The following is a 22908-nucleotide window of genomic DNA, read 5'->3' as shown; positions in this document are numbered from 1 at the left end:
TAAAACCCAAGACCCAGCATCCCACACGGATGCAGTCCTCTTTTCCAACTTCTGCATTTGGATCCTTGCGATACCTTGTGGCTGAGGAGGGCAAAGAGCTTACCCAGCTTGGGTGTACTGGAGAGGCGGGGTTTTCTACTGGATGACGGAAGAGATTTGGAAGGTTGGAATTATGGGTCAAATCCAGCAAGATAACATTTTGAAGGGATAAGTGATGCTTTAAGGTTTAATAACCAAAGAGCTACCCAAGTACAGGATAGGGAGGTATAGCCGCAAAGTATTCCAAGTGAAAAAGATTTGAGGGTTTGATTTGCAGGCCATTCACAGAGGGTTTCCACTGTGATGAGGCTAAAATGAAAGTAAATATGATTTAAAGAGGGCACATGGTTGTTGGCTACATCGTTAGAGGTGTCATGTCGTCTGCAGCTCCATCATTCCCCCCTGCCTCTGCCCTGGTCAGAGTTGGCCGTTTCTCTCCTTAGGGGCAGGATATTGCAGGAGACTTGTTCATAAAGGAGCCAGTGGGTCTTGTAAAAGTTCCAGCTGAAGAGGGGAGTGTTAAATGTCCCCTCAGGGGAATGAGCATCTGGAATTGTTTGTGACTCAAAGCCTGAAGCTGCATCCCATTCGTGCGGTATTTAGAATGGGTGCGCTGTATTCTAGAATGTGTCATGCATAGGATGTGTCAGTCTTGTAAAAGAGACGCTGAATTTATTCTGGTTCATCTGAGGTTGGGATAGGACTAATAAATGGAAGACAAGCTGATTGTGAATTAATGTAAAAAATACAACAGAAAACAAACAAACAAACCCACTGCCTCTTCCTGAGTTCCCTGCTACTGGAGACATTTGTGCAACGCCAGAGTGTTGGAGGCTTCCTGGGGGAAGTTCAGGCAGGGATCACTGAAGTTTGGGAGAGGGTGTCTCCAGGACCCTGTCCTCCATCCTGGCAGCTTCCCCGGGGAACTTCTGGTTGCCGACTTCGGGGGCAGGGATGGTCCTGACTTGTCTCTGATGATTGCAAGACCCACAGTCCTTCCTGGTCCCTTGCTGGTTAAACACTTGAAGACCTGTGGATAAAGGGTGCTTTGTAGGGGTAAATGTTATAAAGCACACATCCCTTTGTTTCCTTTGCAGCCAAGGAAAGGCATGGGATAGAGATGTTTTTTTCCCAGCATAACCTTTTCCATGTGGTTTTCTACACCTCTTTCCTCTGGGAATTCAATATGTTGAATTCAACTTTCTTGGCTTAGAATCCAAGTTGTAATATTTGGACTTAACTGTTTCATTTAATCATAGTTAAAAACATATAGGTGTATATATACACACACACACGTACATTTAAGCAGAATTTTAAAATTATCCTTGGAGTTTCTATGTAACTAAAGTAGAAACAGTGTTTTTCAGAGACAGCGGCTATCAGCCAACCATCTGGTTGCCCACCTACATCGAATGTATAGGTATGCTAAGGGCGCAAATGTTTTTTAGGGTTTGGAGGATGTAATAAATCTTTAACAAGGGTAATTCTGCTTTCCATCTGTCTTTTCCAATGAGTGGATTTTTGTGCGGTTCACAGGGAACTTCCTGGGCAGAATAGTTGGCAAGGGGGTTAAAGCTGTCCCTCAAAACACACAATACATAACCGAGGTCAGGAGAGGTGTTCATAAAGGAAGTTTAAGAAGCTGGTCATTCTGCCTGTGACAGGGAAGGACAGATGAGTGTGGGTTGAGAAGGTGGATTTGAAGGGAGACCGAGACTAATTTCTCTCTTTCACTGGTGATATTTCTAGTAATACAGCCTCTCCTGCTTCCAGTGCTGTCCTGATCTGTTTCCTCTTTTTGTTTCCACTGACAACTACCCAGGCTGACACCAGCTCCTGGGGGGGGGGCGTGGACAGGGCAGGGCTGACGGCCACAGCATTGGGGGGTGGGGTGGGCACAGGAGGCTCTGCTGATGTGGGCGCGCAGCCCCTTTCCATCAGCCTCATTGCCCCCGCGTCAGAGATGCAGATTAAGTTAAACTCGATGTAACAGACTTACGACTGATTTCCTGTTCCTTAAATTCGATAGCAACAGAATTCTGCAAATTGTTTGACATACTGGTCTGGTTCTAAAGCGAAATGGCCTGTTTTGGTTTCACGCTTCCACGGGAGAGCTGCATGCTGTCACGGTGGGGCGTAGGGGGATGTTAGGGTTGGCAGTGTTCTGGCGTCTGCCCAAGATTGCGTTCATTTCCTCTAGATGCCGCGATTCAAACCACCGCCCCTGGGAGCTCAGTGTTAGGGGCGCTGGGAAGTGAACATTAACCCTTTGGAAAGAATTGGGAGTTGGGTGGAGCTGGTGTTGCTCTGTTGTCCTCAGGTCCCATGGTCATGGGAGGTCGCACAGGCTTTTCCTGATGGAAAGACTTGGGGATTGTTTCTAAGTCCGTTAGTGGCTGGAAGAAAAGACAGGCTCAGACCTGCCGCAGTAGCTCTGGCTATAAACCTCTTGCTCCTTTCCCTTGTTCTAAGAGGCTCTCACAGCTTCTGTGTTTGGGTGAGTTTTGATTGTGGGAGGAGAGATCGCTCAGTGCTTCTTGAGATCAAAGTACTTGAGAGAAAGTACCATGGAGGGAGAAAGTGCTGTCCTGAGCTAGGGTCCTGCGTTTTTTGATCCTGGCTTCTGTGCTGTGCTGGGCTCCATTATATAAACTTGTTCGTCCAAATTAAGATCTGTTTTCAAGGGAAGAAGTGAAACTGGTAAGAGTGAGATAGTTTTCAAAACATGTAAACTTTTATGAATGAAGGCTCGTAATGTAGTAGGGTAAAGCAGCCATGAAGTGGACCCCATCCATTTACAGTGCAGGGGAAAGCAGGCTACTGCTTCATTAACTGTCAGTGTGAAAAGTATTGGGTTGGCCAAAAGGTTCATTTGGGTTTTTCCGTAACATCTTATGGGGAAACCGGAATGAACTTTTCGGCCAGCCCAATGTTTTCAAAGCAAGGGATGGTGCCCATATCATGATGGTACCATATCACTTACCAGCACATGAGAAGTGCTCAGAAACGTTGATTGGTTGAAGGTTTTAAGGGATATTCAACAAGTAAACATACTTGTGAGTATTTTAGAATTTCCTTAAAAATTGTGTCCCATGGGCTTCCCTGGTGGCTCAGTGGTTGAGAGTCCGCCTGCCAATGCAGGGGACACGGGTTCGTGCCCCGGTCCGGGAAATTATGTCTCATTAGAAAGCATTCTTATCGAATTATCAAAACAGATTCCTAGTAACTTCTGCCTAGAATATCTTATTAGCTTATTAGGGGAAAGCTATGTACCTGCAAGCATATGTAGCAACACTTTAGGGTAATGTTTTAAAATACAGGGACATGTAGCTTCATTTTCCTCCCAGTCTAAATTAGCAAGATGGTAGTAATATTTCCTATCACTGTGAGATAAGAGAATATATTAAAATTAAGTTATTCTATGTGGCATTTGGAGAATAAACTGGGTACTTTCTCATAAATGGCAAAGTGCCCCAGGAGAACTCTGTTTCTTGTGACCCCCATTTTAAGTGTAGAAGTTCGCTTAGTTAATGAATACGGGGTTTTATTCCGTCTCCTGCGTTTAGATCTCCTAAGAAGTGTGGTGCTGTGGTTATGAAGGAGGCGCTCTGCAGCCAGGGTGCCTGGGTTCGGATCCTGCTCCACTGCAGTCCAGCTATGGGACCTGCAAAGTGGTGTAAACTCTCAGGCTTTCCATCTGTAAAATGGGACTAATAACTGCGCCTGCCTTCTAAGGCTGCTTTGGGCACCAAATAAGCCAGAGCACGTGAAATACTTAGAAGAATTCCTGACACAGAGTAAGCAACAATAAATGCTTGGTATTGTTATCCCCATTATTACCTTTACAAGAAACATCTCATTTTCATCTGGGTTGATGCTAACACAACTAGGCATAATTTAGATACCAAAATTCCTTTTGTGATAAATAGTCTCGTTCAGTCGTTTTCTTTTTTCTTTTCTTTTCTTTTCTTTTCTTCTTTTCTTTTCTTTCCTTTCCTTTTTCTGTTATTTTCTCGTCTTTTCTTTCTGTCTCTCTCTCTCTCTGTTTTCCTCCCTCCTTCCCTTCCCCTTCCTTCCTTCCTTCCTTCTGTCTGTCTGTATCCTTTACTTCTCATTCCTTTCCTGGATAGATCCTCGGGACATGTGATAAGGACAGTGCTTCTCTCTTTCACAGGATGCACCCTGCTGTTTTATGAGACCTACGGGAAGAATTCCATGGATCAGAGTAGCGCCCCTCGGTGTGCCCTGTTTGCAGAAGACAGCATAGTGCAGGCCGTCCCAGAACATCCTAAGAAGGAAAATGTCTTCTGCCTCAGCAACTCCTTTGGAGATGTCTACCTTTTCCAGGTACTGCCGAGCTTTCTTTTTTTACTTTTTATTAGTTACCTATTTTATACGTATCAGTGTATCCATGTCAATCCCAATCTCCCAGTTCATTCCCCACCACCACCCCTCCCACCACTTTCCCCCCTTGGTGTCCATACGTTTGTTCTCTACGTCTGTGTCTCTATTTCTGCCTTGCAAACCGGTTCATCTGTACCATTTTCCTAGATTCCACATATATACGTTAATATACGATATTTGTTTCTCTCTTTTTTTTAAAAAAAAAATTTATTTATTTTTGGCTGCATTGGGTCTTCGTTGCCGCACGTGGGCTTTCTCTAGTTGTGGCGAGCGCGGGCTACTCTTCATTGTGGTGCATGGGCTTCTCATTGCGGTGGCTTCTCTTGTTGCAGAGCACGGGCTCTAGGCGCACGGGCTTTGGTAGTTGTGGCTCACAGGCTCTAGAGCGCAGGCTCAGTAGTTGTGGCGCACGGGCTTAGTTGCTCTGCGGCATGTGGGATCTTCTCGGACCAGGGCTCAAACCCGTGTCCCCTGCATTGGTGGGTGGATTCTTAACCACTGTGCCACCAGGGAAGTCCTGTTTTTCTCTTTCTGACTTACTTCACTCTGTATGACAGTCTGTAGATCCAACCATGTCTCTGCAAATGACCCAATTTCGTTCCTTTTTATGGCTGAATAATATTCCACTGTATGTATGTACCACATCTTCTTTATCCATTCATCTGTCGACGGGTATTTAGGTTGCTTTCAAAACCTGGCTATTGTAAATAGAGCTGCAGTGAACATTGGGGTGCATGTGTCTTTTTGAATTATGGTTTTCTCTGGGTATATGCCCAATAGTGGGATTGCTGGGTCATATGGTAATTCTGTTTTTAGTTTTCTTAAGGAACCTCCATACTGTTCTCCATAGTGGCTGTATCAATTTACATTCCCACCAGCAGTGCAGGAGGGTTCCCTTTTCTCCACACCCTCTCCGGCATTTGTTGTTTATAGATTTTCTGATGATGCCCATCTGCTGAGCTTTCTAAATGGAGGGTGGAGGCGATGGCTTGTGTCCTGCTAGGATGAGAAGGACCAGAATTAAGAGGCACAGCTTAGCAATTTGGAATAGACTAAAAGCTGTCAGACTTTGGATTAAGGTTTAAGCGAGAAAATTGGCCTCTGCTGACTGCCAGGTGCCGCAGGGTTGCTGGAAATGCAGCCATTCATCCAGCGAGCACTTCTTGGATGCCTGCCCCTGAAATGCCAGGCTGTAGCCCCTGGGCTGCTCTTCAGGATACAAAGAGAGAAAAATTACCGTTCTGTTCTGGACTAGTCCGTGATCTAGTGAGTACAAGATCCGAAGTTCCCAGAGTGGAAGTTTTTAAGTGAAAACCCAGAGAAAATGGGCAGTAGAGGCTTAAGTTCTTCCCAGGAATCCCAGTGGAAGTGAAGAAGCTTTTTAGGAAAACCCTCATTGACAAATACTATAGGGTCTCATTACCCTGTGGAGGTGGTCTTAGGACGTTAAGATTCAGGTTATCTACTGCTGTGATTCTTAGAATCTTTCTAGCAAAGGCGGGGTCAGGCTGAGCTGTGGGTCCTGGTGCCCTCGTTGAGTCTGCAATCATCTTGCAACACTTAACTGAACTTCTCTGAGCTTCAGACCCTTCAACCCGTAGGATAATAATAGCTTCTAGGATTGTTTTAAGGGTAAACAGTATGATTAGGCGTCTGTTAAGTGCTAAAGAAATTCTAACTATTATGACTGTTGTTATTATGAATTAACTCCAGAGAAATGGGGGAGAGAGCCAGGAAGTGAAGTGTGCTTCTGAAATGCCTCCGAATCCAAACCCAGTACTGGGTGTAGACACAACGTGAGCTATAGATTCTACGTGGCTGGAAGCTTCATGGAAAACCTCCTAGGTCCTCGATTCAGGTCTCTGATAAACTCGGTCCTGGCTGCCCCCAGCGCCCCTGTAGAACAATATAGTTGTTTTGGGCCCCTTTGATTCTAGATTCTTTGGAATCTAGAATTGTGTGAAGTGTTTTGGGCAATAGGATTTCCCAGCGCTAACCTGGTAAAGGCCCTGGGCCCCTAGCCTTATTGCTGTCCTCCACCTGACCTGACTGAAAAGAGTTTGATTTTCCTTCTTTTAACAGAAAGGTTTGCTTGAACTTTCTGTGGTGCTTTAAAGCAAAGTAACAAACTGGTGTTCATATGAATTGTAGGAAAGGTAAATACATTGGATTAAATCTTCATGGACCTAGGGGGAGGTATGAAATGAATATTTTATTTTGTGATTCAGGATAAATATCCTTAGTTTTTAAGAAATTTTCCCAGTAGTTCCCATTGTACGATCCCCCAGGTCATTGGAGGATTAACCTCGTGGTGTGAACGTGTGTGGTTATTTCTGGGCATCAGGGGAAACTGAACGTGCGTTTCAGCCTGCTTAGAATCATACATCTTTGCCCATTCTGCTTTGTTCAGACCTTCTTTACTGTTTTTAAGATAAAATATTCTTATATGAAAATACTATATGGTCATTGTGTCTGAAGGTACTGAAGGGTAGAAAAAGAAAACCGCTATCCATATTCCCAGTATTCACAGACGACTATTTCAATATTATTGTGTCCTCCCCGAAATGTTCTTTTATTGTTATTTTCCATAATTGAGTCCATACCATTGATGAAATTTCATATCCACGCTTCACAATGTAACCATTTAGTCCTAATATTTTCTCATCGTATTAAAATTATGGCGATAAACCGCTTTTTAGAGAGCAGCGTGACGCATGGATATACCCTCGTTTTCTTATTACTCCCCTATTGCTGGTGTACACCTTGATTCTATCAGTAGCTTGTCTTCCCGTTCTGTCTGGGGCCATGTGTCACCCTCGATGTTCTCACAGGCCCTCTGGAGCAAAGGAAGCCTGTGGACCTGTGTTGAGTGTGGGTTTTTTTTTTTTTTTTTTTTTTTTTTTGCGGTACGCGGGCCTCTCCCCGTTGTTGCCTCTCCCGTTGCGGAGCCCAGGCTCCGGACGCGCGGGCTCAGCGGCCATGGCTCATGGGCCCAGCCGCTCCGCGGACCGGGGCACGAACCCGTGTCCCCGGCATTGGCAGGCGGACTCTCAACCACTGCGCCACCAGGGAAGCCCTGAGTGTGTGTTTTTAAAATTAAACAGTTTTTATGAAGCGAAGGTACTTTGGGGTTTTACATATTCAAGCCCAGCCTGCCACTTTGGAGAACACTTTTGTGGTGAAACAATTCCAAATTGCTTTTTTCCCCGTGTTTAGGCCACCAGCCAGACAGATCTGGAGAACTGGGTCACTGCCATCCACTCGGCCTGCGCATCCCTTTTCGCAAAGAAGCACGGCAAAGAGGACACAGTTCGGCTGCTGAAGAACCAGACCAGAAACCTCGTTCAGAAGATAGATATGGACAGCAAGATGAAGAAGATGGCGGAGTTACAGCTGTCCGTGGTGAGCGACCCAAAGAACCGGAAAGCCATAGAAAACCAGGTACAGGTTACTTACACGTGTTTCCTCCCATGGCTTATGTCACTCAGGGCACACTCAGATGGGGGAACCGGTTCCTACACCTCTGCGGGGAGTAGTTTCTGTGGCTTTTTGGTTCGAGTACTTAATGGCTGCACTTTTGTCATATGAGGGATGTGATGTGCTTTGCAGCCTTTCGTGGCTGTATACGTGCACTGGGACATTTTGTGACCAGATCTTGTTCCCTCGTGTTGAGTAGCTCCTTGCCTGGATGATTCTCTCATACACTGGCACTTTCGGAACAAAATGTATATGATAACACTGTTGGAAGATTAGACACATACGATTCTAATACAGAAGATGGCTGTGAAAGAGTAGTTTGGTATAATACAGCTATTCCTGTGTCTGTGGATTAGAAAAAAAACACTAATTTTTTGGTTTGTTTTTTCTGTTTACAACAGATAAGGTGCTAAGGAAGATGCTTTCTTTGGCCTGTCTCCACATTCACGTAATAATTAAACAGCTACTTTCTATGCTGTTTGCATTTTAGAGGAGAGGGAGAAGCTTAGTTTCTATTTTCCTTTACTCAGACAGCCTGAGCACTTACACAAGTGTCGGTGAAATTTCTAGCGCCCCTCTCTTCATTCAGTTTCCCTGGGAAACACACTGAGGTAGAGATGTGCATGTGAGGCGTTTTATTAGGACCGGTCTCAGGAGTAAGGGAGTGAGGGAGCGTGATTAAGGAGGGACTCGTTGAATTGTGTGGAGCTGAGCCTACAGGGGCTTGGGAGCTGAGGTGGCCGTTCAGAATTGCTTGCTTCCAGTGAGGCATGTCGTGTCATGCCATGTCTACTGGTCAAAGCAGCTGCCTTCAGAGGAGGTGGGTTCCCATTCTTGCGCCATGAGCAGCTAAGGGAAAGAATGCCTCTGTCTTGAAAGGGAGGTCTGGTGGTGCACAACAGTATCCACTACAGTCCCTTCAAAATCAGTGTCAGATGATTTGGGAACTTAAAGAGGGATAGGGCGAAGATGGGTTGGCGTGTTCCTGAATTTTTCATACTTTTTACTTTGTAAATTATTATAGAGAGACCAGGTTCTTTAAAAAAAGTTCCATGGCAATACAACAATTTGGACACCCCATCAGAAAAGAATTTTCCCTATAGCGTTTGACTTAAATCACAGATCAAACAGTACATTATCAATCTCCTATTTGTGTTTGAATATTTAACCTTGCTTAGAATGTTTTTTTCTGCCTGCATATATATGAAGAACTTAGAATGTATAGAAAGAAATTTCTGGCTGTAAATAAGAAACTGATGAAAGGCATGCATTCAAGTGTTATATTTGTGTTACACTAAGAATTTGGGATTTACCAATTGGCAATAGCAAAATAACCAAGTAATTCCCATCTCTTGCCCCTTCATCAAGTATTTCTAAATGATGGCACAGTTGAGACAGATCTTCTGCTGATACCTGGATCCATCGTTGCCTTCTCCTTTTCTGATATCCTGTGTCGTCTTTCTCCCTTCCCAATTCTTCCCTCTCGCTTATTTGTCCATCTTCAGATATCGACATACCTAACAGATGCCTATAGCTTCAAAATATAAAAATAATTATAAAATATGGACCCTGTTTCTAAAAAATATATTATTTAGTTAGAAAGCAGGCCTCATAAACATGAAACTAAAGAATATTCTAGAATGGTATAAGTTAGTACCAGCTAGCATAGTCATCAAATGCTACGAGGCATCGGGTTGAGCTGTGCTGTGATCTAGAGGAGATGGAGGAGACTTCCTGGAAGAATATGGCCTTAAAAAATTGGTAAGAGGCGTGTTGGTATGAAAGCTGATCCAGGCTGGGAGGAGAGTGGGGTGCATGGTAGGACAGTTTGGAGGTATAGTTGACCTTTGAATAACACAAGGATTAGGGGCTCCAACCCTCCAGTGTGTAACTTAGAGTTGGCCCTCTGTATTCAGCCAACCACGATCGTGTGGTACTGTAGTATGTAGTATTTACTTGAAAAGAATCTGCATATAAGCGGACCCATGCAGTTCAAATCCTTACTGTTCAAGGGTCAACTGTTGGAGTAACAGTGGTTGCTTGAGGCTCCTGAGCACGTGGGAGCAGAGGTGTGGGCTAAGAAGTGATGAAGAGCTGGTGGTTTGGTGGGACAGGTACTGGTGCAGCTTTCTCAGGGTCTTAAAAATAACCCTGGATAGGGCTTCCCTGGTGGCGCAGTGGTTGAGAGTCCACCTGCCGATGCAGGGGACACGGGTTCGTGCCTTGTTCCGGGAAGATCCCACGTGCCGCGGAGCGGCTGGGCCCGTGAGCCATGGAAGATTAATCTGGCAGTGGCTTGGCGGTGGTGATGCTGGTGAGGGGCAAATTGAAGTAGGGAAAAGTGTTGGGTGGTGGAATGGCCCTGATCTGGATGTGCAGTTATGAAGGCCTGGCCCAGAGTAACACAGCAGAAGTTTAACAATTTATATGGAAAATGTTTTTCAGAGTATCTCATTTTCTCTAATTTTATAGAATATTAAGGATAGTTTCCTATGCTCCTGAATTGAAACAGAATATGCTATTTATTTCAGGAGTGCCGGCTAACAAACTACAAAATAGTGTTTCCGAGGAACTGAAAGGGAAGTTGAAACTGCCAAGGAGAATAGAGGGAGTGGAAGGGTTTGGGGGGTTTTGACAAGGACACAGCTTCTGGTGACAGACACGTCTCTGCCCTTGGCCTGCTTCTGCCCAGAAGCCTCACCCTGTTCACGTCTGGGAAGGGGGCCAGTCTTGAGACAGGTCCCGACCGCGCAGCTTTCTGTCTGGGGCCTGTAGCGATGTGATGCTGTGTCACCTTTACACGACAAATCAAAAAGCTTGAGGAGAAAGAGAAATAGCTTTTCATGCATTTTCTCTGTACTACATCTCCTCTGGGGTCCTGAGTTTCCAGGATCCGAAAGTCTGTCATCAGAGATGCAACGCATGGATTCAGGTGCCCCAATTAAAAATTTCATATTGATTGTAGTGGGAAAAGGTATGGTTTTAACTTTTACTGGCTCTCTAAAATTTAAATTCAAAGTCATACTTTAGTCCAGTGGAGGGGATGCCCAGCTTGGAGTTTTCAGGTCCTTGTGTGTTGTCAAATGTTTAGGTCCAGGGAGAGAAAAGGGAAATTGGGCAACACTGAGATGCTCCTGGCCTTTTTTTCCACCCCCTTCTTTTTCTTTCTCTCTTTATGGCCACAAGAAGTCCAAGCAAACATTTTTTAAAAATTTAAATTTTCATTAAATGTAACTTTATTTCTTTTTTCATAGTTGGTAAGTGCTTAATTTATGATGTCAAAAGTGGTGCTGTTCTCTCTTGGGAGGGGGGAATTACTTTCACATAAATCCCTACACAAATCCAAGGGTCTAGGGTGGTCGGTTGGCCTGAAGAGAAGCTTTTTTAAAATTAATTATTTTAATTTTTTGACTGCGTTGGGTTTTTGCCGCTTCGCGCAGGCTTTCTCTAGTTGCAGCGAGCGGAGGCTACTCTGTTGCGGTGTGCTGGCTTCTCATTGCGGTGGCTTCTCTTGTTTTGGAGCATGGGCTCTAGGCATGCAGGCTTCAGTAGTTGTGGCACGTGGGCTCAGTAGTTGTGGCTCACGGGCTCTAGAGCGCAGGCTCAGTAGTCGTGGTGCACGGGCTTAGTTGCTTCGCAGCACGTGGGATCTTCCCGGACCAGGGCTCAAACCCGTGTCCCCTGCACTGGCAGGAGGATTCTCAAGCACTGTGCCACCAGGGAAGTACCAAGAGAAGCTTTTTTAAAGAAAGGGTAATTATTACTAGTGGCCCATTATGCATTCTTTGACAGAATCATTACATCAGTTATTTAAGCACACTGTCCTAATACTGCTGTTTTTTCATTTCACTTCTCCCCTCCCCCATCCCCCTTGCTCTCACCCCTTCCCCTACTCCCCGCCCCTGCACACATTCACCTTCTCATATTACACTTCTGAATGTCTGGTAAGAAACAATTTGGGTTGATCTTTAGACATTCCACCTGAAAATATTCTCCTTACCATATTGGCAATTGTTAAGGTTGTAATTTATCTATGTTTTCCCAGAAGGCTTGCGGTGGGTAACATGAGTTATATTTGCTATACCCACTGTCTTTAACTTTTGCCAGATGGTTGTGAAGAGAGCTGTTTGCTCTTTACTTGCAGACACAGAGAGTATGAAGCATTAAGGGGGGAAACAAGCACGTGCTTAGAATTGCTTTTATGAGATGGTTTTGGACTAGAGAATGCTCTGTGATGCTACAAAGGCAAAGGTATTTACCAATCAAGATCAGTAAGAACCTGATCTCCTACGTATCCCGTAAGTATGTAGTTTTCTCCAAAGTACTGAGCTGTGCTTTATCCAGTTACCATTTAAAAATCTCAACTTCACTATATTTTATTTTACACAATAGAAAATATTTATTTACATAGCGCTTTCCCCCAGAGATCCCAAGAAACTCAGATATAGTCACTTACAGCCTTGTAACAGCTGAAATGAGAGTGCATATTACATCACGCGAGAGGGAACAGGTTTTCTTGGAAGTGCTGAGGCAGAGGAGTTCCTTGTCAATGCCCTTTCCAGATAAAAAGACACTATCACAGTAGTAACGGCTGAGTTTCATACCGCTGTGTGTAGAGACATGCTTTGCCTAAAAGCGGCCATCGTATGGGCTTGTCCCTGGGCGGCGACTCTGGGACAGGATGATGCAACTTGCATTTGGGCATATCCAACGTGGAGCAGACCATCCACAATGTTGGATTCCTTTTGAAGTCCTGAGGGAGAAAGAGCTGTAAATTAAGTCCAGTTAGTACTTTCCTTTCCTTCCCCTTTGTTATTTTAAACAAGTGAACAAGGACAAAACCTCCCTGCCCTTGGGCGGGTCTTGGCCTCCGGCCAGCCGTCTGCCCTCCCCTTCCCGACTCTCTGGGCCTTTCTCACTTCCCGGGGTTAGTGAGGCTGAGAGGGAGGAGGTGGGGGCCAGGGAGGTGGTATCTTGGGAGGAGCAAACTGGCAGCGGGTGGGTTTGGGACTGGCTGGGTTCTGTGAACCACCGCAGGCTTCAGTTTCAATATTCAAGTTTGAAAATCATAACGAGGAGGGATTGAATTTAGATCATCGGAGACTGCGGTGAAGGGAAAGAAAATGAACAAAGCCTCGAGGAAGATGTGATCTGAGAGGCGTGGGGGAAGCCATTTGGGCAATAAAGCATCAGAGGGTTTTCGAGAAGCGGGTTTGAGGGAGACAAGGCCAGATTACGGAGGAGCTGGGCCAGGACAAGCCTTCCTTCCGCAGGCCGCAGGGACGTGGTGGACGGGCTGAGGGCAGGAGGTTAACAGTCAGTCTAGTTCAGCGAACGTTTACTAAGTGCAGACTCTGGGCCAGGCGAGGGTGCAGACTGGGAATTCAAAGATGCTGTCTTTGCCCTCAGGGTGCTCGCAGTCTAGCAGAGTGACAGACAGCTGAGCATATAATTTCAACATAATAGAATGAATTCAGAGCAGATGATATTCCAGAGTGTTGTGGAAGACACACGTGAAGTTTAGCCTCCTGTGTAGTCATGGAGGACTTCCTGGAGGAGGGATGCCTGCATTGCTTCTTAAAGAATGAGGAGTTAATCAGGAGAGGAATGGAGAAGGAAATTCCAGGCCAGGGGTCAGCGTGAGCCAAGGCAGAGCACTCTGAAATGCTGCGGTCACCCTGGCAGTTTGAATTTTCAGCACACGGTATGCAGGTGCTGAGAGATGAGGGGTGTAAGCAGGACTGTCTTCTCTCTTCCCTGTGAGGCTGCCGGTTTTGCCCTTCCTCAGATGCCTCTTCTGCACAAGGTCAGAGAGGTTTGCATCTAAAAAGCAAATCTGACCATGGGATTGCCAGGATTAAAAATCCCCCAGTGGACCCCATTGCTTACAAGATAAAGTCCCTGACAACCTCTCCCCACCTCGACCTTTAGCTACAACACCAAACTTCCTGTAGGTTCCACTTCTCTCTTTGGGTTTTCCCTCAGGCAGAGAGGACCCACGTAGACCACACACGCAAACTGCCCTATCCCACCTGCCCCTGTCATCAGGCTCACCCCTGCTTGTCTGTGATGAAGGATTTAGCTCCTCCAAGGAGCTGCCCTTGACCCCCTTTCCCACCTCGCCATCAGGCACCTTTCTATATTCCCATAATTCTCAGGGTCTCTCTTTATCTCACGCATTGTTGTGTAGTTATCCCTTTGTGTATAAGGTTGCTCCTAGTATGAAATAAGAGCTCCCAAAGGGTGGGTAAATTTCTCCCTGTCTGTTTCTCTGGCACTTGGTTCCACGTAGTGAGTGGACACATCTGTCTCCTTTCCTCTTCCCTGGGCTGGTCCCCACCCCAGCCCCTCACCAGCTCCTGGCTACTTTCCTTCAGGCTTCACTCCTTCATTTCCCAAGGAACATCCTCTCTTCTTCTCTCCGTCCTCATGGTTTCTGAGTCTACTTCTCAAGGCTCCTATCTCAGGCCAGGATCCTGTATGATTCTACAGTAACTCCATGCGGACAACTTGTCTGTATCACCCACCTGATGGATGAGTGGTTAGACGCTGGGAGAGGTGAGGGAAATGGTCCAATGTCACACAGCTGTCAAGTGGCAGAGCTTAAACACGAATCTGTGCTCCTAACCCAATCAAGCCTCTCAGTAAGACTTCAGTGAATCAGACTGTGCTTCACTTGCTAAGGAACCATGTGATGAATGGTTTTGTGTAAAGTAGAAATTAATCCTTAATTTACTTCTTTTCATAACTTGGGTTTTTCAGCTTGATTTGATGGGAAATGTATTTATTATGAATGCACTCGGTGAGTGGATTTTCTAGCATGTGAATTATATCTCAAAGGGAAGAACAAAACAAAACTGATTTTCTAAACCTGTGGCTGGTTATTCTAACTACTGGCGAGCTTCAGTGTCTTCTGTGTCACTAGCTGGGTTCTTCTGCGGAGGTGGGTTTTAGTGCTTGGAAAATATTGCATGGGAGTTTTTCAACTTACTCTGCCAGAAAGGAAAAACGAATTATCTCTTAGGACCAACCTAGAAATGGCCAAATGGCCAAATACTGTGATTGAATGACTAAACGGCAGAAAATAGTTTTCTAGGAGTTTTGGGTGTGGTAGGAATGTACTTGTCATCTTTTTTATGTGTCACTTATTCATCTGTTATTTTTAGCATGAACCTTCATCTCCTTCCCCTCCCACTTTCCAGAGCAGACCGTAGCCTTTCTGAGCTCATTAAATAAATATAGCTGTATTAGCAATGAAGAGGAAACTTTTGCATTGCATTTGTGTCAGTGCTTAAAAATGGGAGTTTTCCTCCTTAATTTTTTGTTGATAATTTTTCTTTTACAAATGAAAGATAATGAAAACTTCCTTTGCGTGACTTGTCTTCATTCACGTTATTTTTGTGTTTTGTGCACAGGTATTAAAGAAATGAAAGCTCAAGCCCCATAGAAGTTGAGTTTTGATTTTCATGTCCTGATGAAATAAATGTCTGGGGCAATTATCAGTACTTGTGGAATGTAGAAAAAAGGGGGGAAAAAACAGTCTTGGGTTAAAGGAATTGATCTGGGGCATTTTCATTTTTGATCATATTAGGAAAAAATCTCCAGAAATTCCCTGTTAAGTGTGAGCTTGGATAATATTGCTGTTTTGGTGACGATGGTTGAAATTTACTGTGGTGGTATGTGTCATAGATACAAAACTGTCTTCTATTTCTCCCTTTCATTTAAGAAAAATGTATCCTTATCTCATCTTTTGAGGGATAAAGGGATAAAAATAAAATGTCTTTCCTTTTAGTGAACATTAAATTGGGGCTGAACTTGAAGATCAAAGCTGGTAGGAAATTGAGAGGCAAGATTGTTCACCCAAATGAGAGTGTGGATAGTCTTACATCTTCTCTGTAGAACACCTGGGGATTTGTGGGTAGAAATGCAGTTGACAGTCAGATGAAGATTTAACTGCAAGTTGCTAAGTAATTACTGGATAGTGCACGATACCCACCTTGTGAGCGAGAGGACCAGGGGCTCAGGGGCTGCGTTCTAAGTGCTCGATTGAAGCTTGTTTCTGCATGTTGCTCCCATCAGGATCAGCTTTGGGCCTTGGCCAACCTGGAGGGGCCGGCTTATTGTGTGGCCCTGGTAAAGTCACTTTCCTCCCTGGGCCTCAGTATTCTCTGCTGAGAAATGAGGGTGTGGCGACCCTAACTCCCTTGCAAGCTCATTGCCTGTGTCCACAGACTTCCCCAGTATTACAGGGTCTGTACTGAGCTCGTGGGTCTGGCCTTTGTACTTCTCTTTTCCCTCTAAGTAACCCAAGCACCTGAATCCACTGGACTTTTTACATGCATATTCTCCCACATCCTTCTCTACAACTTTGGTGAGTCCGTGGATAGAAAAATCAAATATTTCATTGTTTCTTATCCAACCACAGATCCTCATTTGAACACGCTCTCCGATTCTCTCCGTAAAGGACCATGACCTTAAAAGTAAGATAAATATTGTCTTTAAATATGGACTAGCTGTGTGACTAATGACGGCTTACTCTGCCACAGAGCTCTGTGGGATGAAGGATGTATTAGTCAGGGTTCTCCAGAGAAACAGAACCAACAGGACCTGTGAAAAATATATTTGTAAAGAGATTTATTATAAGGAGTTGGCTCATGTGATTACAGAGATGGGCAGGCCCCAAGATCTGCAGTGAGTCGGCCAGCTACAGACCCAGGACAGCGGATGGTGTGGTTTGCACCTGAAGACTGGCAGGCTGGAGACCCAGGATGGGCCAGTATTTCAGTTCCAGTCAAAAGGCAGGAAAAAGGCCGATACCCCAGTTTGAAGGACCATCGGGCAAGAGGAATTCTTCCTTGCTTGGGGAGGGTCAGACTTTTTGTTCTAGCCAGGCCTTCAACTTACTGGATGAGGCCCACCCACATGAGGGACGGCAGTCTGCTTTATTCTGTCTATGCATTTAAATGTTAATCCCATCCCAAACACTCATAGAAACAGTCGGATTAGTGTTGGACCACACATCTGGGCACCCCGTGGCTCAGTCAAGATAAGGACAGGACGCATCATTGAAATGGAGAAGTCATAAAGTCCATTCTCATTTGCATTTTCTACTAAGTTCAGATTAAAAAATGCCTCTACAGTGTGCAGTACTGATTGAGATACCAGTTCTCTTGAAACATAATCGCATATGTTAACAAACTTCTTGATCTTTGTAAGGTCTGCTTGGGGCTTTTGGGGTCTCCCGGCCCCTTCCTTCTTTCAGCAAACCTAAGCATCTGAATTCATTTTCTTCCTATGAACTTACCTGCATTTTGTCCCAGGTTTTGGGTAGAGAGGTCTAGGTGTGCTGAAGACTATAAAGTGTTTCTGGCAAAATTTGAAGATTCCCTCTGTATCGTTTAGGATGGAACTGTCTTTTCCTTCCAGTGGTGCTTTGATGTGTAGTTATTTAAATACATTCAATGATGCCTTTAAAAATCTTTGTAAACCGCAGAAGTCAGTGAAAATATGAGAGTTTGTCATCTTCCCTGATCTGTAGTGATTGGCATGGACCTGGGTTTTATTTTATTTGGTATTTTGTCTTTTTATTCCTCTGTGGATGGCATGGGCTCCTTTATTGTCTGGTATCCAGTGACTCACTGTTTTTCTTGCCTTTCATATCCCACCTACCCCTCCCCAGAACCCCTAGAAAGCATCTCATAAGCTGTTTCACGTGGAGTTATAGATGAGGGAATAAGCTTTAATACACTACCCAACCTAGAAATACCTGCATATTATTAGAAGACAGAAGACTGCGTCTAAGTTGTGGGTGTTCAGGTGTCAGCTACCGAAGGTATTTGTGGGACAGAACCGGGAGTATAGTGTTGCTGGGACTTAGCGCTCCTGGTATGTGTAGTTTATGGTTACAGAATACCCATCCATTACTTCTGGAATCTAGAACACTGTAACATGGCAAGACCACGAAGAGATTTGCGGTTCAATTTGAACTGCCGTGTTAGTCTAGAACAGTCATCCTCTCTCAGGCTGGTACCAGAGTTGTTGGAGGTGCTTTTGAAGTGTCAGCTTTTCTGGGCCTCATGCCTAATGAGTGGGCTCCTCAGGCAGTGGAGCTGGGCATTTTTCACTTGTAAAAGCCAACGGGTCATTCTGGTATTGATTCAAGGCTGACATGAGGGGGCTGTTACATCACTAGCAAGGTCATACGGCATCTTAAATGAAGTTAAACTGGAGATTGGGATTTTTCAGTGCACTCTGGGACTTTTGTTTTGTGGACAAACTATGACAGATCAACAAATTATTTGTTTAGACCTTGTAGCCATCATTTTTTTTTTTTTTTTTTTTTTTTTTTTTGCGGTACGCAGGCCTCTCACTGTTGTGGCCTCTCCCATTGCAGAGCACAGGCTCCGGACGCGCAGGCCCAGCGGCCATGGCTCAGGGGCCCAGCCGCTCCGTGGCATGTGGGATCTTCCCAGACCAGGGCACGAACCTGTGTCCCCTGCATTGGCAGGCGGACTCTCAACCACTGCGCCACCAGGGAAGCCCCATCATATTTCTTTTATGTGGAAAAGTTGTGCAGTGACCTTCCTAAGAAATGGATACGGAGAACTTGGAGGGGGTCTAGGGAGCACCCAGAATTTGTCCTGCTTTTCCCTGGGCAGAGACTGAGGGGACCATAGTGTTAAATGACAGAGCGCCTTCAAAATATCATTTATCCAGGATCACGGGTTGACCTGGAAAGTGTACTGTGAAAGTTTGGGATCTGTTTGGGTGCTAAACTTGGCAAAGCTAGAGATGCAGTTGTTGCAAATGAAATGACACAGTTCTTGTACCGAATCGTTGCAAGCCTTCACTACAGACCTTCTCTTGAATTTCGAGATTGCTCTGAATACCATTTGAAGCCCTGCTTTCTGTTCTGTTCTGAATCCCTACGTTGGCAACTTACTAGGACCTTTCTTCACCTATTCGTTTATGTTTAAATGAAGGTAATACTTAACACAGAACATACTTTGACATTCTTGGAAGAAGGGAGAGTGGCCCCCAGAGTTGGTACTTCTTTACCAACTCATGACTTAAGTTTTGAAGAATACGTAGAAATTTCTGTTGTGTAAATAATTTTATGTGTCTTAATAAAGATGTGTAGGTGGTGATTCTTCTCTAATATACTTAAAATAGGAGTAAAAGCTCTGTTCGTCCTCACGCCTGAAGTTCATCTGCTTGTTACTTTAAGTGACTCTCAGAATGTACAGAAACGTGCAGCCCCGTGTCTCCATTCAGCCAGCATCTGTTTGTGTGCAGACGGGTTAATCTGATTAAGATCAGAGGCTGTGAGTGTAAACGACACAGAGTGAAATAACTGACGTTCAGTTGTGCATCCTGCCCTACGTCAGCCTGGTTTTCAGCGCTAGAGTTCTCCAGAGGTCATGGCATGGCACCGTATTGGGACCGCCGGCTTTGTTTTTGTCTTTGGCCATCCTGATGAAGTACAGAGCGGTCTGACCCTGTGTGTTTGGGCAGGAGGGCTTGAGGTGGGGTGAGCAGGGAAGGCTCATTTCAACCATGCAGCACCAGCTGAAATGACTTTTTCCTTTAAGTTTGCGAAAGGGGTCACATTTTCAATTTGACCCACGAGCACTTCTCATTTTTATTTAAATTAGTCCTATTCTTGCTTAAACAGATCCAGCAGTGGGAGCAGAACCTGGAGAAATTTCACATGGATCTGTTCAGGATGCGCTGCTATCTGGCCAGCCTGCAAGGCGGGGAGTTGCCGAACCCCAAGAGCCTCCTTGCTGCTGCCAGCCGCCCCTCCAAGCTGGCCCTGGGCCGGTTGGGCGTCTTGTCAGTTTCCTCTTTCCACGCTCTGGTAAGTTTCCAGGAAGGCTGTTCAGCAGCGTGAAGGGGGAGCGCTGCGGATGCTCACCTTTCTCCAGCTTGTTGACATTCAGCACTGCTGTGACTTAAGCCAATAACTGACCAGGGCCACCCAGGGGCCCGGCGCCGGGGGAGGGATGATTGGCGTCCTGCTACAAAGTTCCAGCATCCCAGCTTATTTGCTGCCCATTCTCGGAATCCAGCTCCTAATACACAGTTATTAAATATTCACATCTGTGTCTGCCCTTTTCTGTCTGTTCCACCTCCTATAGTCAGGAAGGTGGAATCCCCGAGGAGTAGCAACAATGGTGTGAAGATTTAAAGGGCTGATGGAAGGTTGTTAGATCTGTTCTCCCGAGAGCCCCACTGGGTTTTCTGAAATCGCTCCTGTGCAGGTGGCTTCTGTGGATAGTACTAGATCAGCGGGGGTGGGGTGGGGGGTGTGGCGGGTGGTCCGAGGGCTGTTGTGCTGACCCTGCTGTCCACCCCGAAGAGATGTGGATGTTGTAACTAGATGTGTTTATCCAGATAAGGGACATCTCTGTGGTGGATGCGGTCCTGGTATGTCAGACCTGCAGCAGTTTTGGGGGCTGCTCAGAACACATTTATAGCAGGCAGGGCTTTACTCCTGTTCTAGGGCAATGGTTAATTCTCTCTGTCATCTAAATAATGGCGTCTTAAGATTTTTCTAAATTGTTTTGAATTAGGTATGTTCTAGAGATGACTCTGCTCTCCGGAAAAGAACACTCTCACTGACCCAGCGAGGAAGACACAAGAAGGGCTTATTTTCTTCATTAAAAGGGCTGGACACGCTCGCAAGAAAAGGAAAGGAGAAAAGACCGTCTATAACTCAGGTGAGTTTGCCAGCATGGGAGGGACAGCAGACCTAGTGGGAAATCCTTGATATGCCATAAATCATACATGTTCATCCCCCTTCAGAATGAGATAAAAGTTCCTTCAAACGGATGCAGTCTTAGCATGGATTTTTTCCTCAAATGGAAACACACAAGTTGCTCAGTCTCTTTTTGGCACTCCCAAAGAGGTATTCACACCTTGCTCACATCTGCAGCGCATGGTAACCCAAAAATAAGAGTCATCAGAAAAGAAGCCTTTAGCAATAATTGTCATAGATTTTATATTAAAGAAAAAAAAAGGAAGAAAGTGCTGATACGTGCTCCCACGTGGATGAACCTTGAAAACGTGATGCTAAGTGAAAGAAGCTAAACACAAAAGGCCACAGGTTTTATAACTCCATTTACATTAAAAGTCCAGGATAGGTACATCCATAGAGACAGAGAGTAACTAGTGGTTGCCAAGGGCTGGGGGGAGGGGCGCATAGGGAATGACTGCCAATGGATATGGAGTTTCTTTGGGGAGTGATAAAAAATATTCTGGAATTAGACGGTGGTGATGATTGTACAACTTTGTAAATATACTAAAAAAACAAAACAAAACAAAACCGCAAAAACCAACATGTAAAATTAATAATAGAGTAGCAGCAACTAAATTCTATGGATGGTGCCAGACGCTTTGCTGACTTCATCTTTATGACACAAAGTAGGCGTTTTGTCATCACATTTTACATATGAGGAGCCTGAGACCCGGAGAGGTTGAGTTACTTCCTTTCCCCGGATGTTCACGCAGCAGCCGAGAGGCAGGGCTGGGACCTGGTCTCCCTGGATGCTGCAACGCTGGGCCATTGCTGCTGCTTAGTTTTCTGGAGGAAAGGTGGCTCTTTCAACATTTTGTCAAGTTAAAAATAGCCCAAGTGGGCTTCCCTGGTGACGCGGTGGTTGAGAGTCCGCCTGCCGATGCAGGGGACACGGGTTCGTGCCCCGGTCCGGGAAGATCCCACATGCCGCGGAGCGGCTGGGCCCGTGAGCCATGGCCGCTGAGCCCGCGCGTCTGGAGCCTGTGCTCCGCAACGGGAGAGGCCACAACGGTGAGAGGCCCGCGTACCGCAAAAAAACAAAAACAAAAAAAACAGCCTGAGTGCTTATTGTTGAAATGTGGCCCAAGGACAGTGAATTGTTCTCAAAACATTTTGAACACTCATATCTGAAGTATTTCCTAATGCTGTTGATACAGTATATGATAATGATTTTTATGTTGCTGAGCGATATGTTTTAGGATTATTATTTTTTGAAAGACTCTTGAAAAGATGAGCTGTCACAAAATGATCTGATCGTTTAAGTGAGTTGGGAAGTGAGTTGTGATGAAGTTCAAGGAAGTTCTTGTTTTTACTTCTGACGGGTTGCTGTTATTCTGAATATGCTGGCAGAGAGGGTCACATTTCATGACTTTTTCTAATTTTATATGGATATACACATTTGATTGTACATAACAGTTTTGTGAAATAGGTGAGTAACAGGGATAGAATCAACTTCTTTGACCCATCTGTAATCCTAAAACAATAAAGCTGGAGGTGGTGGGACATGGGTTGATTGATTGAAAGAGGGCAAACTCACAGGGAATCCCTTTTACTTGGCCACTGTTTTTGTATACTCACAATTGGAAAGAATATCACGTTTAAAAATTGTGGTTCTGGACTTCCCTGGTGGCACAGTGGTTAGGAATCTGCCTGCCAATTCAGGGGACGCGGGTTCGAGCCCTGGTCCAGGAAGATTCCACATGCTGTGGAGCAACTAAGCCCACGAGCCACGACTGCTGAGCCCATGTGCCACAACTACTGAAGCCTACGCGCCTAGAGCCCGTGCTCCACAACAAGAGAAACCGCCGCAATGAGAAGCCCGTGCACCGCAACAAAGAGTAGTCCCCCACTCGCCGCAACTAGAGAAAGCCCGCACACAGCAACAAAGACCCAGCGCAGCCAAAAAAATAAATAAATACATTTATAAAAAAAAAAATTGTGGTTCTATTTGTACTTTAGTTGTGAAAGTAATCATTTGTTGGTTATAAATGGAAACGTATTTCCTCGTTATAGACTATAGTTAACTATAAACCATTGGCTAATGCTGGGCTTATGTTTTTGAATTCAACTTCTATGAATAATGTCTTTGAGGCAAATTCTGATTTTAATCAGGGTAGCCAATTCTGTATAATTAAATGACAAGGATAAATATCTTGATAATTTGCTTATAAAATGTTGACATTTAGCAA

General features: G+C 45.0%; 1 protein-coding gene across 2 annotated transcripts in view; it reads left to right on the top strand.

Moving 5' to 3' along the window:
* Nucleotides 1-22908, top strand: part of TIAM2 (TIAM Rac1 associated GEF 2) — a 357519-nt gene that overhangs the window by 255519 nt on the left and 79092 nt on the right. Inside the window, exons 5-8 of one of the 2 annotated variants that reach the window (XM_065888960.1) lie at nt 4214-4386; nt 7660-7884; nt 19595-19780; nt 20496-20642. In XM_065888960.1, coding sequence (XP_065745032.1) covers nt 4214-4386; nt 7660-7884; nt 19595-19780; nt 20496-20642 — 731 coding nt within the window. Of the gene's footprint in view, nt 1-4213; nt 4387-7659; nt 7885-19594; nt 19781-20495; nt 20643-22908 lie in introns of those variants that run through there. The other variant, XM_065888961.1, reaches the window with a different exon arrangement.

The sequence above is a fragment of the Phocoena phocoena genome, chromosome 12 (genome assembly GCF_963924675.1).
Source record: "Phocoena phocoena chromosome 12, mPhoPho1.1, whole genome shotgun sequence".
In the NCBI taxonomy this organism is placed as follows: domain Eukaryota; kingdom Metazoa; phylum Chordata; class Mammalia; order Artiodactyla; family Phocoenidae; genus Phocoena; species Phocoena phocoena.
This window is presented reverse-complemented; position numbering and strand designations above follow the sequence as displayed.